At 32.9% G+C, this 15,554-nt stretch overlaps 1 protein-coding gene across 1 annotated transcript in view; it reads left to right on the top strand.

Moving 5' to 3' along the window:
* The window catches only part of GLS (glutaminase), a gene marked incomplete in the record, with an annotated part of 77,615 nt that overhangs the window by 39,079 nt on the left and 22,982 nt on the right, over window positions 1-15,554 (top strand). Inside the window, 2 exon segments of the mRNA XM_006147816.3 lie at window positions 778-909; window positions 2,393-2,485. Coding sequence (XP_006147878.2) covers window positions 778-909; window positions 2,393-2,485 — 225 coding nt within the window.

Raw genomic sequence — 15,554 nt, 5'->3', positions numbered from 1 at the left:
CCCTAGAGGCTGGAGTGACCCCTTATGGAGGTGGCTGACAGCTCTCTTACCTGCTACTGAGACAAGCAAGCGCACCTGTGGGGCAGTGCTCTGCTCCAAGGCCAGCCCTTCTGATTCTCTTTTTTTTTAATTTTTTTTTTTTGAGAGGTTTTCGCTATAGGGCGCGTGCGCTCGCCAGACAGACAGAGACATAGAGACAGAAAGCGAGAAATCACCCCCCAGGGGGGATGGTCACGCCGCAATCCCTTCTCCTCCATTCTCCTCTCGGGATCTTGGGCACGTACGCACACGCGCCCGGCATGGGTTTTAAGCCACCGGGTCTGGGATACGAACCGCGGTCGACTACGTGGGAATCCAGCGACATAGCCATTACGTTAACTGCTGGTTCCTAAGAGAAACTTTTTAAGATGATACCATTTCTCATTGTTTTCTAGTTGTTATCAATAGTTCATGTCTATTTTAGAACAATATTAGAAAATAGAGACAATCAAGAAGAGTAAAAAAAACTTCTGTAACCTCACAGTTTAGATGTAACTACTTTAACTCTTTAGAGTATATCTTTAAAGAATTTTTTGATTTTTAAACTTACTCAAATAATTTTGTAACTGTATTTTTCATTCATTCTTATAAACATGTTGGTAAATATTTATCTACATTTTTAATGTTGGAATTTTATTGTATGGATACATACTATAACTAGTTCCACTATTCTTGGTCATAATATTTCTTATTTTTTAAATGTTTACATGAACGTTCATTTTATTGTATTGTTTTCAGGTTGGTCTTCCTGCAAAATCTGGAGTCGCTGGAGGCATTCTTTTAGTTGTCCCTAATGTCATGGGCATGATGTGCTGGTCTCCTCCTCTGGACAAGATGGGCAATAGTGTTAAGGGGATTCACTTCTGTCATGTAAGCATATTTTCTTAATGAAAATAATATTGTATAAGTTGAGTCATCCGATTTTTTTTTTTACTTTTTTCCCCCATATTTTTCTGGCACTCTGTCTGCCTTGTGTGCTAGTTACTAATTAGCCATGGAAATACCGGTAGTGGAGCTTCAGGTTGTCTTTAGCAAATGACTCCCATTTAATTATTCTCACAGAAAATTACAATTATTTGATGCTTATGTTTTAATTTCCATGATTATAATTAGCTTTTAGTTTTTAAAAGTCAGCAAAACATATTAATTTGAAGTAATTTAAAATGCAACATATTTTAAGAACGATTATGGTTTATTCTGTCAACTTCAGTCCACATGGTTGAGTATATTTATCCATTAAATACCTTTTAAAATCTTTTTTTTTTTAATTAGAAAATAAGCATTGCAAATTTTAAAAAGTGTTAAAATGTTTACAGGTTGAGCATCCCCAATCTGAATTGCTCCAAAATATGAATAAATATAGCCAGTGAATGCTATAAGCAAGCATAGTTTGTTAAAATTTGAATAAACTTAGCCAGTGAGTTTCAGCTTTATGCCACAAGTGGAAAATCCCACACCTGAACTTCCTATGATGGGTCATAGTAAAGATGCTAAAATATAAAAATAATGTATAAAATTACAGTTAGGCCATTTGTATTAAGTGTATATGAAATGTAAATGAATTTCATGTAAAGTCTAGCCCTGGATCCCATCTCCAAGGTATTTCATTATTTATTAGGTTGTCAGAAAAATCATGACACATTTTTGCATAGAAAAACATAGAAAATTACATCATGACTTTTCAGATGGCCCAATATATGAAAATATTTCAAAATCCCCCCCCAAAATTCAAAATCTGAAATACTATGATCCTCAAATATTTTGAATGAGATATTCAAGCTTTACTTTTGATGAGTTCAGTATTTTTTTGTCACCCAATTCTTGCTAATATTTCAACTTCTGGTTTTATTTATATTTATTACTTCTAAAATCTGGATTGAATGCTATCATTTATTTTTTTCAGGCTTTCTCAGTTACAATTCTGGTTTTCTTTTTTAGTCTTTCATATTTTTAAAAAACTAGAGAATAACATGGGACTGCATATAAAGTAAATTATAATAAGTTGTAGCCATAATCCTTATGTATATTTTTACAAAAGGTGCTTTGCAGTTCCTTGACAGAAGAATTTTTTCTTGTGGCCTGTCATTATAAACCTCATTTTATAGAAGATGAAAAGTTATGACAGATTGAGTGTCTGACCCTCAAGTCATGCAGCGTTCTCAGTATTCTGTAGCCATATTTACTCTGATTTCAGTTCTCTTCTTGAAGCATTATGCTGCGTTATTAACATGTAGTGATATTTCTATAAAATAGTAATTAAGCTGGATTGTACAAACAAAGTTTGTTAAAATGTGAATAAACATAACGAATAACCAAACAGTGTCTCACACCTGTTCTGTGTAACTGTTTACAGGATCTTGTTTCTCTCTGTAATTTTCATAACTATGATAATTTGAGACACTTTGCGAAAAAACTTGATCCTCGAAGAGAAGGTGGTGATCAGAGGGTAAGCAAAATTCTTATGTATGATTTTTTTAATGAGAATATGCGATTAGCTTTTTCAAATAAAGCTTAAATTCATTTCTTAGTGGCCTCATGTCTTTGCCAATCACAAATGAGTATAAACAAATTTTTGACATTTTTATCCTAAATCACTAGTACATAGATAGTAAATATTTGTTGTTTTTCTTTTTTCTATTGGAACTGGTTAACCTAGCAGCAGAGGTTTCCCCCCCCCCATTTTCTGCCTTTTTTTAACCAAAACTTTCATAACTGATTAAGTTAACAGAAGACATTGGACGTTGCTATATGCTATAAATCTACTAAGAAAGAAATCCTTATTTTCACTTCTAGTAATTATCAGATATAAATCTAAATTGAAGTTTATTTCATCTCCTTACCTACTACTGTGTAGATTGGATATTATAATGGAAAAGGGATTGTAATATTAGTGAGAGACCTCATGAAACCTCATATGTTTTACAGGCCACTATACATGAAATTATTTTTTCTAGAAAGGATGTTGAATAAAATATTCCCCTTACCTTTAAAGTCCTGTTTGTTTATTTTCAGTGTGTTTGGCTTCACATTATTATAAACATGAATTGTTTTTTACCACTGCTATTAAGAGTGAGGATTGGGCTAGTCCTATGGCCTGGCAGTCAGGGAAACCAGATCCCACATGACTGACCACATAGTTTGACTCCCTGTCCTGGTGGCTTGAAAACACACCAGGTAGGTGTGCATGCATGCCCCAAATCCTAACAGTGTGGAGAAATGGAGAAGGGATTGTGAGGTGACCACACCCTATGGGGTGTGCTTTATCCTTCTCTCCCTGTGTGTGTCTCTCTCTCTGGCAAGCACACATGCACTGTGTAAAGTTTTAACAATCAGTCAATCAATAAAATAAATAAAAGGAGTCAAGATTTAAATTTGTTAGTCTGTATTGTTTTTCACTGGACCAAGGTACTTGATATTGAGAATTAGGTTAAGTTCCTTTATATCTCATGATTTATAGTAAAATGACCAAATAAGACTTGAAGGTAATATGAAGCATTTATAAATAGAAAATATTTGAAATACATACTGAGTAAATTTGTGTTATTGCCAAGCTAAATTTTCGTTAATTCCAACCAATGTAACTTCTGATAATACATGAGGATTATGCAAAGCCAGCAGAATAGAAACTTTCATGGGTGTCAGCATGTGTAATATGGAGTAAAATGTCAGATGGTGGTGGGTAAAATTGTTAACAGATTTTAATAATGTTCATTGACAAATACCATTTTATAGCTTGGACCTTTCTTCACTCAAGTGCACTAATAAATTATGTATGTTGCTTGAACAACTAGCATTCCTTTGGACCATTGGACTATGAAAGTCTCCAACAAGAACTTGCTTTAAAAGAGACAGTATGGAAAAAAGTGTCACCTGAGTCAAATGAGGACATCTCTACAACTGTAGTATATAGAATGGAAAGTCTGGGAGAGAAAAGCTAAAGAAACGGGTTCTAGTTTCAGAATGTTTCTCTGTTTAAGCTCTAAACATCTTTAGCTCTTTTGCAAACTAAATATTTATTTGAGTTTCTTTTTTCTTTTTTTTTTTGTATTTTCAACCTGGGTGCTGGAGCCATAAAGCATCTTTTTCTTTTAATCTTTATGTACAGATAATAGATTGCAAAGTCAATTTGTTGATCTTTAAAAAGATATTTACAAGTAAATAAAGCAAACTTGCTTTATTTTTGAAACATACAAAAAAGAAAACCTAAAAAATTCTTGATGTAATTAAAATTTTAACTCTATAGTCAGATAATCCCATCTTAAAATAGTAACACAAAATTGCAGTTTATTAGTTCTAAACCTCTATAAATCGAACTAGCCAGTTTTATTTTGTTTTCTTTTTCAATTTTAAAACTGACATGTCTCCAGTGACAATAAAAAGTACTTGTGTGCTAAATATTTAACTAAAAAGGCAAAAAAAAGAATCTCTAATTATTTTATTTAAAATAGCACTAGATTATAAAATTAGCTTCAGTTTAAATGCCATTTTTAGTGATAGATTGGCCTTCAAGTTTTAAGAACTCATTTAAAACTTTATCAAATGGTTTGTCTCCTTACTTTTATTACTTTGCAATGCCTATGTTTTGTCAGAAATATGTACAGGAGTGTCTTTATGTTACTAAAACATTCCAGCCAAAGAATTTTACATAAGATAATGACGTGTTTCACTGTTAAAAAGCTATAATGGTTACTCAGAAGGCGAGACAGTGAGTATCTTCAAGTGAAATATTCACCTAAACAATTTTATTTTCATATTATCCACATAATTTTTCTACATTATATTTAAGTATGAATGGCAAATCTTGATTTTTAGCTTTTAATAATTTTATTCTAATAATTTCACAAATGCTAATGAATATTTCTTTTGTGGTAAATTATAACATTTCATAAAGCTTGTTCTGTGTGAACGCTTAGAGTACTTAGGAAATGAATTAGTCTGAAGGTAGTAAGTTTACTACTAAAACATCTGTTAGATTTGAATTCTTTTGTTTGCTAATAAAAATGCAATATTGAGAATCAAAACATTTTTAAGAGAAATACATGTTCTATACAGCCTGACTATTCACAGTATTTAGAATCTGTCTTGGCAAAGTGATTGTAAAATTCTGTAGGACCTGTTTATACTTCTTCCTTCTTCCATACACCTTCTCCGATTTTCTCCATAGTTCCCCACAGTTAAAAGCTATTTTATTTTTAAGCTCACTTTTAAATGTGTAAACTTTGGGTGGGGTAGGTTTTAGAAGAAACTTGATGGTTTCTTAGCATGATGGCATACATGTGGTAGACAAAGGCTGTACAGTATATACAGTGTAGCAAAATGTACCTCACTCAGTGATTTATATGCTAGCATAGACAGAGATGTAGAAAACTTGATGATATGTCTTAAGTTTAGGAACTGCGTTAATAAAAGAAGTTCCTTCTCAGAAGTGCTGGTCAAAAACATTTTTGACTAAGTGTTAAATTTATATATATTTAAACAATTAAATATTGCTTTGCCAAAATCTTATTTAGTGTTTTATGGTTACTTGAATGTTCCTGCGATGTTCAGGTATATATCCTGACTGGAGGCAAGAGAGGTCTTGCCTCTCTTGTGCCTTTGTACAGTTTCACATTTGTGTTTTTCCACCAAGGCCATTTGTGGTTTGGGCAGTCAAATGCCTTAATTGGAAAAAGGGCTTTATTTTCCCCTCCTCTCCACTAAATTGTCAGATGTTTATTATTTTAGTTGGAGATTGATTTTACTTTATAAAATGAAGATTTGGTTTTCATACTATGTGCATATTTGTATAGCTATATTAAAATGAAGTTGTTAATTTGTGGCAGCTATTATGTCAATAAGGATTAAGTGCACACTTAGAATGCACACTTTTAAATGAGGTAGGGTTATCTAAGCTCTACCATGTTTAGAGAACCTTGTTAGAAAACAGCATCCAGAATTTTTTTAATAAGAATTATTTAATTTTATTTATTTATTTTTTTTTTAATTAATTTGACCAGAGAGGCACACGCACAGAAAAAGGAAGTAAAAACTCAAGCATCCAGGTCCATGAGACTCAATCCATGGTCAGCCATGTGGGAATCCATCTCAACCATCATACTACCTGCTGGCCCCATCCAGAAATTTTTATAGGGAGGTGTAACTGGAAGAAGAGATAAGATGTTGTGAATAGGCCCTCAAACTTAAAGGAAAAGTCTTTGCCAGTCCTAAGAACGTATTTTGATTCCTTCAGTATTCTTAATACCTTTTCAAATAAAGTTCTTGAAAAGTACCCAGTATTGTTGGGTTTAATGTTTCATGCCATTACTGATTCTTGATATTCAAGCATTTAAATACAAGATAGCAATTTTTTTCTTATTTTTCTTTTTTTTTGGCATCATTAACATTTCATTTGAAATGCATATTCTTCCTAAAATACTTTGTTTTTTAGCATAAATGTTGTGCATTTTATCTTAGTGTTTGGATGAAAACATTTGTGTTGTTTAGCTTTCTTTTATTTGCTTTGTATATTTAATAATGTACAACTTTATTTTCCAGTATGCCTTTTTGTATTGTACAATAAATTTATTTTATGCTGATTTTACTGTTTTTTTTTTAAATATATATAAAAGCAAATTTAAACCTTACTCAATCCATGGTCAGCCATGTGGGAATCCATCTCAACCATCATACTACCTGCTGGCCCCATCCAGAAATTTTTATAGGGAGGTGTAACTGGAAGAAGAGATAAGATGTTGTGAATAGGCCCTCAAACTTAAAGGAAAAGTCTTTGCCAGTCCTAAGAACGTATTTTGATTCCTTCAGTATTCTTAATACCTTTTCAAATAAAGTTCTTGAAAAGTACCCAGTATTGTTGGGTTTAATGTTTCATGCCATTACTGATTCTTGATATTCAAGCATTTAAATACAAGATAGCAATTTTTTTCTTATTTTTCTTTTTTTTTGGCATCATTAACATTTCATTTGAAATGCATATTCTTCCTAAAATACTTTGTTTTTTAGCATAAATGTTGTGCATTTTATCTTAGTGTTTGGATGAAAACATTTGTGTTGTTTAGCTTTCTTTTATTTGCTTTGTATATTTAATAATGTACAACTTTATTTTCCAGTATGCCTTTTTGTATTGTACAATAAATTTATTTTATGCTGATTTTACTGTTTTTTTTTTTAAATATATATAAAAGCAATTCTAACACTTTAAGTAAAACAAACAGTTGGGATTTTAACTTAGCAATAAAAATATCCTTTCTGAAGATACTGTTAAAGTGTTTACTCTTCTGAAGCAGCCTTGAAGTAAGACTAGAAATATTCAAATAGTCTTCATTTGATTTTTTTTCTTATGTAGTAGCGTTGTTGTTTTTTGTTTTTGTTTTTGTTTTTGTGGGGGGAGGAAATTTTCTACTGGTTGTATTAGGCATATTTAAATAAAGACTTTTCTCCCAATTTTTTTCCTGTTGTTTCCATTTGATAACTTTTTTAAAAATACAGCCCTTGGAATAAGCATATTTTGATATAATTGAGTATGCAGGTCTCATTTTATCTGTTGTTGCCTTAAGAATAGGAAGAAATTATTAAATCAAATTAAGAGTATCATAATATTGCTTCAGAATTAAGCTGTTAGTCTCTGTAGAATTTATATTGATTAGAATATGTTTTATATAATAGTATACACACATACACAAGGTGGTCTTCAGAAAGTTCATGGAAAATACACATTATGGGGAAAAAAAACAACATAGAATTCAGAATTTTTGCACCAAAAGAAACTTGTACTTTAATTCCATTTTCCGTGAACTTTTTGAAATTGTGTGTGTGTGTGTGTGTGTGTGTGTGTGTATATGTAAATACACACACACACACATATATATATATACTTATATATATAGTGGAATGGTTATAATATGTAAATTTACTTTGCTTTCTTAGATTTAATATTCAGAAGGAGCTTAGTGTATTTCTTTTTTTTTTTTTTTTTTTTTTTTGAGAGGTTTTTGCTATAGGGCATGTGCGCTTGCCAGAAAGCGAGAAATCACCCCCCAGGGGTATGGCCATCTGCAATCCCTTCTCCTCCATTCTCTTGAGATCTTGGGCACGTACGCACACACACCCGGTATGAGTTTGGGCCACTGGGTCCAGGACTGAAACCGTGGTCGACTACATGGGAGTCCAGCGACGTAGCCATTACACCAACTGCTGGTCCCGGAACTTAGTATATTTCTGTAGTATGGTTTGAATCATGGAGGATCTTGTCTTATAGGTCAAATAAAGTACCTAATACCTTTTCTCCTTGATTAAATCTGCCATTCACAATCTAGAGATTTCCTAAATATATTATAGAAGTATTATTTTTAAAGAATTTAATAGGCAAAATCTCCTGCTTATATAAACTTATATTACTTATTGAACTTTTTAAATAAAGTTTTTAGGACTGGTTAATAAGTTCCCATATAATGGTATAGTCAATATTTGTAACAGCTTATGATCACCTACTTCTAAAGTTAGATTTTTTTTTTAACCTATTTGAAGTAAAGGGGCAGGAGATTCAAATGTTTTGCAATCCTGACCTGATGTTAGTGTTTCATAGGTTAAAATATACATGTAGAAAGAGCTGCTGATATAAACCGATATGTCTATCTATATCCTGATGACTTATATCTCATTTGTGTGTGTGTGTTGCATGTGTACACACACATGTATCTTATCTGCCTATTTATCTGTATCTATTCATATTCTGAAAACGACAAGTAGTTCTTTTAGTATATATAATTGGTTCACTAATCAATTATATTTGTTCTAAGCTTTACCATAAAAGAACTTCCAAAATTTTTGCTTCACCATAATTATGAAATGTAACATATTTTACTTAACTCAATTTGACTTTAAAGACGTGATTTCTGTTGCTGCCAATCCCATTCACCACCAGCGTTGATGGAGTAAGACAGTAATAAATGGGGGAGCTCCAGAAAAAGGAAAACTAGAACACCAGATTTCATGTGGTTTGACTTTAAAGCGCTTCCCCAAATTTATTACAAAGGATGATATTTCACCTAAAATAAGTAATGTACTTCTCAGATTGAACAGCTTACTTTATGGAGCAGTTCTGCTTATTCGACTGCATACAGCTTTCGATTGTAAGAGTCTGTTTCACTATTCATTTTTTAAATTTTTCATTTTTCTTCTTGGATGGCCTTGCACCCTAAAATACGTTTCGAAAAAGATTTATAATTAATATACTTAACATGTGGTATCTTCACATTTCTTGTCTACCATTTTGTGTTAAATGTTAATATTTACACTGTGTAATATCAAAACCAGGTGTTGTAAATACAGTAGTAATGGGGTTAATGGTTATATCACAGGACTCCCACATAGTCAGTTGCGGTTCAAGTCCCAGACCTGGTGACTTAAAACTCATGCTGGGTGCATATACATGCGTGCCCCAAATCTCGAGAGGATGGAGGAGAAGGGATTGCAGTGTGGCCACCCCCCGGCAGATGATTTCTTGCTTTCTACCTCTGGTGAACACATGCACCCTATAACAAAAATCTCTCTTAAAAACAAAAAATAAATAAATGAAAATTTGTTACCATTCATCATGACCATACCATCAGATTTTTTTTTTTTTAATTCAGAATGGACTTTGTCTTAGGCCATGCTCTACATGGAATTCAAGGACAAAATTATATGTGAACATACATTCAAGTTTAGCCATTTTTCTTTTACTTGAAATTGTAATACAGTAAAAACAAAAACAAAAACCTTTGTTTCTTACAATATTTAGAAACGGAAGGAATTTACTTGGGTTTGGGAGGTTATTTTACCCCCTACCCCCAGTGCTATCTAGCAGTTATTAATTTGAATACCATAAAATGCGCATGACTAGAAGAAATTTAGGAAACTGTTCTAAGGATATCCAAGGCAGAATCTAGTCCTCATAAAACAGAGCTGGCAGGACCAACAGATGGCATAATCGTTATGTTGCTGGACTCCCACATAGTCGACTGCAGTTTGAGTCCTGGACCTGGGTACTTAAAAACCCACACTGGGCACATGTGCATACATGCCCGAAATCCTGGGAGGAGCACGGAGAAGGGATTTCTGTGTGGCCAATCCCCTCCCCCATGGGTGATTTCTCACTTTGTGTGTCTCTGGCAAACACAGGCAACCTATAGCAAAAAAAGAAAAAAATTTAAAAACTCTAAAAACAATAAACCACAGAGCTGGCAAAACTTAATGTGCCCCAGAACCAAAGTTCTTAAATAGTAGCAGAAAAGGTGAGCATATGAAAGGAAAGAAATTTAAGATCAACTTATTTGCCATTTCTGTTTTTTAGATTGTGCATCTACTTTAGTAAATTTTTTGTAGGTTGAAGCTAATACAAATATAATAAATATTCCATGTGTATAAAATCTATTTTGATTAAAACTTTTGTAATTGCTTCCTAATCTAATGAATAGATACTAATTAGCACACTTTGAGTGTATTACATTTTTGGTGTTGTCTGGGATGCTTTTGTATAAATTATATCCAGCAATAAGTTAAGCACATGCTTAAAACTGTCATATTGTATTGTTTCAATTATAAAAAAAAAAAGCCACATAAGTTATTCTTGTCCTCAGAAGGCTCACGTTAGAACAGGTGAACAGGTAGACTCCTTAAAGTTGTTCTTATAACACTTGCTAGACTTTGAACTTTAAATTTTATTTAATTCTGAAATATTTCTGTTAACATGCTATAGACCAGATCTCAGTGGCAAAGAACAATTTGGAATATGTATTTTTAAACCTAAATTTTAATAACTGAGGACATGTTTTTTTAAAGATACAGTATTATTAAAAATAATGGACTTTTTTTTTTTCTTTACTAGATATTTACCTTGGAGAAATAAATACTTTGAATGATGCTGCCTCAGATAATTAAAATGACCTATTTGGAGGACCTAGCTTTTGAAAGAAAAAAAAAATTTCTTTTTGTTCAATGCCAGTTTTTAAATCTCTGTTTTTGTATTGAAAATCTCTCTCTAGCAATTGCACTTGGAACACTGAGCTATAATTAAACTTATATTTTGCAAACTATTTCATTTTTACAGCCTAGTTCAACTTTCTAGTTTTGGGTGTACTCCCAACTTACCATAATCTTCTAATAAGCTTAAAAGTAATGTTACCTGGTATGAACTCCCATTTCTCTTCAGCCTTCTTTTCCAGGTTTCTTTGCTTTCTCTGTTAGTATACTTACAGATTTTTCTCTTTAACTTTTTTTTATAGAGTGATTTTTGCTATGGAGTGTGTGGGCTCTCGAGAGGCGGAGAGACAGGGAGAAATCACCCCCTGGGGGTGAACACCACCCATCAGTCCCTTGTTCTCCATTCTCCACTTGGGAGAGAGGAGAAACGCATGCAACACACCTGGAGTGAGTTTCAAACTGCTAGGTCTGGGACTTGAACTGTGGTTAGCCATGTGGAAGTCCAGCAACGTAAAGATTACACCATCTGCTGGTCCTGAACCTTTCTTTTTTTAATGGGTTTATTTTGTTACATGTTTTGGTTTTTGGTTTCTTTGGTTGGAATTACATTTAATATTCTAGATTAACTTAGAAAAGATAAACATGGTCACAGTAGTGTGTCTTTTAATTCAAGACCATGGTTTAAATCTTTTTTTTTCAGGTCTTCATGTTTAATAAAGCTTTATAGTTTTCTTCTAAGTCTTGCATGCTTCATATTATTATTTCTAGGTCTTTTGTCATTTTATCTTATGCAAATATAGTATTTTTCTATCACTTTTTAAATTGACATCATTTACATATTTTTGGAAACAATGATTTGTCAGTATGAATGTTTGTTTTTAACGAGAAGCATAATTGGTAGTAGTTAATGTGACTAAGTTATTTGGCAGGCTGTACCATCAGCATTTGTTAAAGCTAATTAATTGTGTTTTCCTAAGTAATATGCTGCAGTTATTAAAAACTTGTAAAGTTAGAAGTGAATGTTATAATTATACAGTAGTTCTAAAAATAAACATTACCCTGGAGCTTTTGAAAGAAAGTAGGTGTAGCAGAAATGTTACTCTAAAAATAAATGTTACACCCCTGACTTTTAAAATAAATTGCTTTGGGATTAGTTTAAATGTATAAGGAGAAAAGATTTCAAGTCAGCAAAAGGCTATTCCAGTTTCTAAACAAATGTTTCTGAAGAAAAACAGTTTTTCTTTGCATATTAGTTTTTCCCAGACACATGTGAACTATCTAGCTGCTTTTCTTGAGCTTGTTTTAGACATTGAGATCTGTGAGTGTCCTCACAAGCTTCCTGATTTGTCTATTTACTCTGTCTATAGTGCTCATTGTCTTCAGTGTGAATTCCTGTGTCATATCTGTGAGAACTTTTAAGAGATTTTTGCTATAGAGCGCATGTGCTTACCAGAGAGACAGAAAGCAAGAAGTCTCCTCCCCAGGGGGGATGTCCATGCCACAATCCCTTCTCCATGCTCCTCTTGGGATCTTGGGGGTGCATGTACATGTGCCTGGTGTGAGTTTTTAGCCACCAGGTCTGGGACTCGAACCACGGTCGACTATGTGGGAGTTCAGCAACATGACAATTATGCCATCTGCTGGTCCCTGGAATTTTTTTTTTTTTTGATGAAGGGAAATAATACATATTATGTCCTTAGAACACATTAATATTTTGAAGCCTTTGTTGATTTAAAAATGTCAAAAAATTATTACTTTCAAAAAATGGTTTCTTAATTCTCAAAATGTAAGCTGGCTTGGGTAGTTCTTCTACCCTCAAGTTTATGAAAGTGAGACTCTCGAATTTTGAGAGACTTGTTCTTACTTGATGCAAACTCTGCTTTCATATTAGGCATGCTGCAATAGGAACGACGCTAATAAACAGTGATTGCTGATGCTGATAATCACAATTAGCATTGATGCAGGTACTACTTATATTTGAGCCAAGCTTTTGTAAAGTCAAAAATGAAATAAGTTTTTTTCTTATTGAAGTTTTTTTTTTAAGCCTAGATTAGAATTAGGAGTTTTTGTTTTCTTGTATGTGCCTTTCACAGTCATCATTAAGGGGCAATTTGCAAAGTGTCTTTTGAGGAGACAACATAAAACTTAATCCATGAGTCTTGACATTCTTCCATTAATTAATCTTAGTGATGCTGTAAAAAAACAAAACAAAACAAATGAACAAAAAAAAACTATGGTATATATTCTCAGTTGAATTTCATTAAGCTCTTGTTTCTCATTGTCAAAGTTAAAAATTCTAGTTGAAAATTTGAAATGTATCATCTTAAGTATTTCTTTTTTATTCTTTGTTTTTTCAATTCACTTTGCCTGAAAATGAAGTAATTTTTGAAATTATGTCAATTCTAAAATGGATTTTCATTTTCAAATCTTCATATTGTTGATATGTTCCCTCCCAAAGCTTTCTACGTTGGCATATGTCATTCTAGTTTATTTTCTTTAAAAACAAGTTCAGGTGTTTGCCTATAGTCCCAGCTACTCGGAAAGTAGAGGTAGGAAGATCATGATACAGCGAGACCCTCTCCAGATGAATGCCTACATACGTAACTGCACACATGCATACAGAGCTAAATAGATACGAAGTAAAAGTACAGATTCCTTTTACTCCACATCAATAGCTTATTCTTTATTATTTTACATGGAGCCTTGAGTACACACATCTTGGATCCAGGTCTGTGTACAAGATTTCTAATTTAAATATATAAACGAAAATAATATTGTTTGAGATGAGAACTTCACTGCTATCATGATTGAATGACAAGTGATTTTTGTGAAAATTCTGTGATGTCTAATACTGTTAACACTCTTTAATCATACCAATAAAATATTCCTGCCTTAATGTCTCTTGTTACCTGAAAGAGAAACTTTAGGAAATGGTCTTTAGGAGGAGAGGGAGTAGAGCTTACCTTTTCACCTATTTGTGAAGGTTTCAACTGAAATATGGTATTTCAACAGAACCTAGAGAATGTACAGCTCTTCTTTTTCTTTTTTTTTTGACTTGAAGGACAAAGGAGGAAGAAAACTACCTTTTGCTGTGGTTTTACCTTAATAATAAAGTCTCAACAAGCTTTGATTTTTATTCGGTGTCTGCCATGCAGTTCTGTTTTTCATTCAGCATAACATGTCTGCCTCAGAGTCAGCACTGTTGTGTCTTTTGTATCCCTTACAGGTTGGGCTTTATCATGCACTCATCCACTTATGTATTATCTTGGCACAGTTAGCTTGTATGTGGGAGCTCTGGGTAGGGCTGCTGTCCTGTTCTGATGTTTTGCTTTGCAAAAGTCATAATTGGGTGTCATTGGAAGGCATGAGTTTTTCGGCCAAAAATTTAGAATCTTCCGTAAAAGTTCATAACAGATCAAAGCTTTCCTTTTATCTAGTGCTTTTAAGACTCACATAGCAACAGTGAGTGCTGAGTGAACAGGCATAGGCTCAGGGTGGATAGCCTAGCGTGATGTTCCATAGGCACAGATTCCCATCTCACGGTTTACCTTAAAAATCCATATATACTTTGTCATGCTTCATAATACCTGTTTTAATATTTTTAAAAAACATACTATTGTTCTATGACAGAACATTTCCTTCCGTCTGAGTAAAATTGATTTTGGGAAAAGGTACCAAATTTATCATTATACTTCTCATTCATCCTAACCTATGACAAAAACCATTACAGTTAGTCCATAACAGTCTATCGTAAGTTTCAAATGATGATACATACCTAAAGCGGTAGTGATTTAAAATGGTGAAGAATATCCCATTCATGTCTGTTGCCTGTGCCAAATGCCTTGGAAGTTGACTTTGCTATTCCCTTATGCTTAGCAATGTGTGGACTAGAACTAAGAATACAGTGACTACATCTCATAACACCAATATACTATGATTTCTTCATGTGCATGAGTGTTATTTCAGGCATAGAAGAAAGATTCACATCTCTCCTGAAAATTAAGTGTTATGGGAAATCACTGGAAGTGTTTTCTAAATCACTGCTAAAAGCAGACATGATTAGATGTAAAATTAACTCCACTATTACTTGATAGTAGATGGTTAAAAAAAACCAAAAAGCCCAAATCCTACTGTTGGAATTATTCCTTGATTGTGTTGTAGTTGCAAATGCTTCTCGTTACTTAAAAAAATGTCTTTGTTGTTTATTCCTGCAGCATTAAATATTACTTAAAAGTTTAGGATTGAAAGATGATGTTTGTTGTAACCCCTACAACTTATTTTGAAGATACTTTTAAAAATCCTTTTATTTGCACCTCTAAATGTCTACCATCTACACTCGATATATTAAAATTTTTATCCACCCTGATTCTTTAGTTTTTCATTCAGCTCAGAGTGGATTTCTCATTTGTCCTATTTACATATAAATTCTTGATTATGATCTGGAACTTTATCATCCATGAATGTATCTTTGTTCACATCTGCACTTGTTTTATAGGATATGATTTTTTTGGAAACCAACAAAACTAAGCTGATTCAGTGATGAAGATGAAATTTTT

Source organism: Tupaia chinensis, unplaced genomic scaffold, assembly GCF_000334495.1.
Source record: "Tupaia chinensis unplaced genomic scaffold, TupChi_1.0 Scaffold000225_1, whole genome shotgun sequence".
NCBI lineage: Eukaryota > Metazoa > Chordata > Mammalia > Scandentia > Tupaiidae > Tupaia > Tupaia belangeri.
Note: the sequence above shows the minus strand (reverse complement) of the source record. Positions and strands in the feature narration are given on the sequence as shown.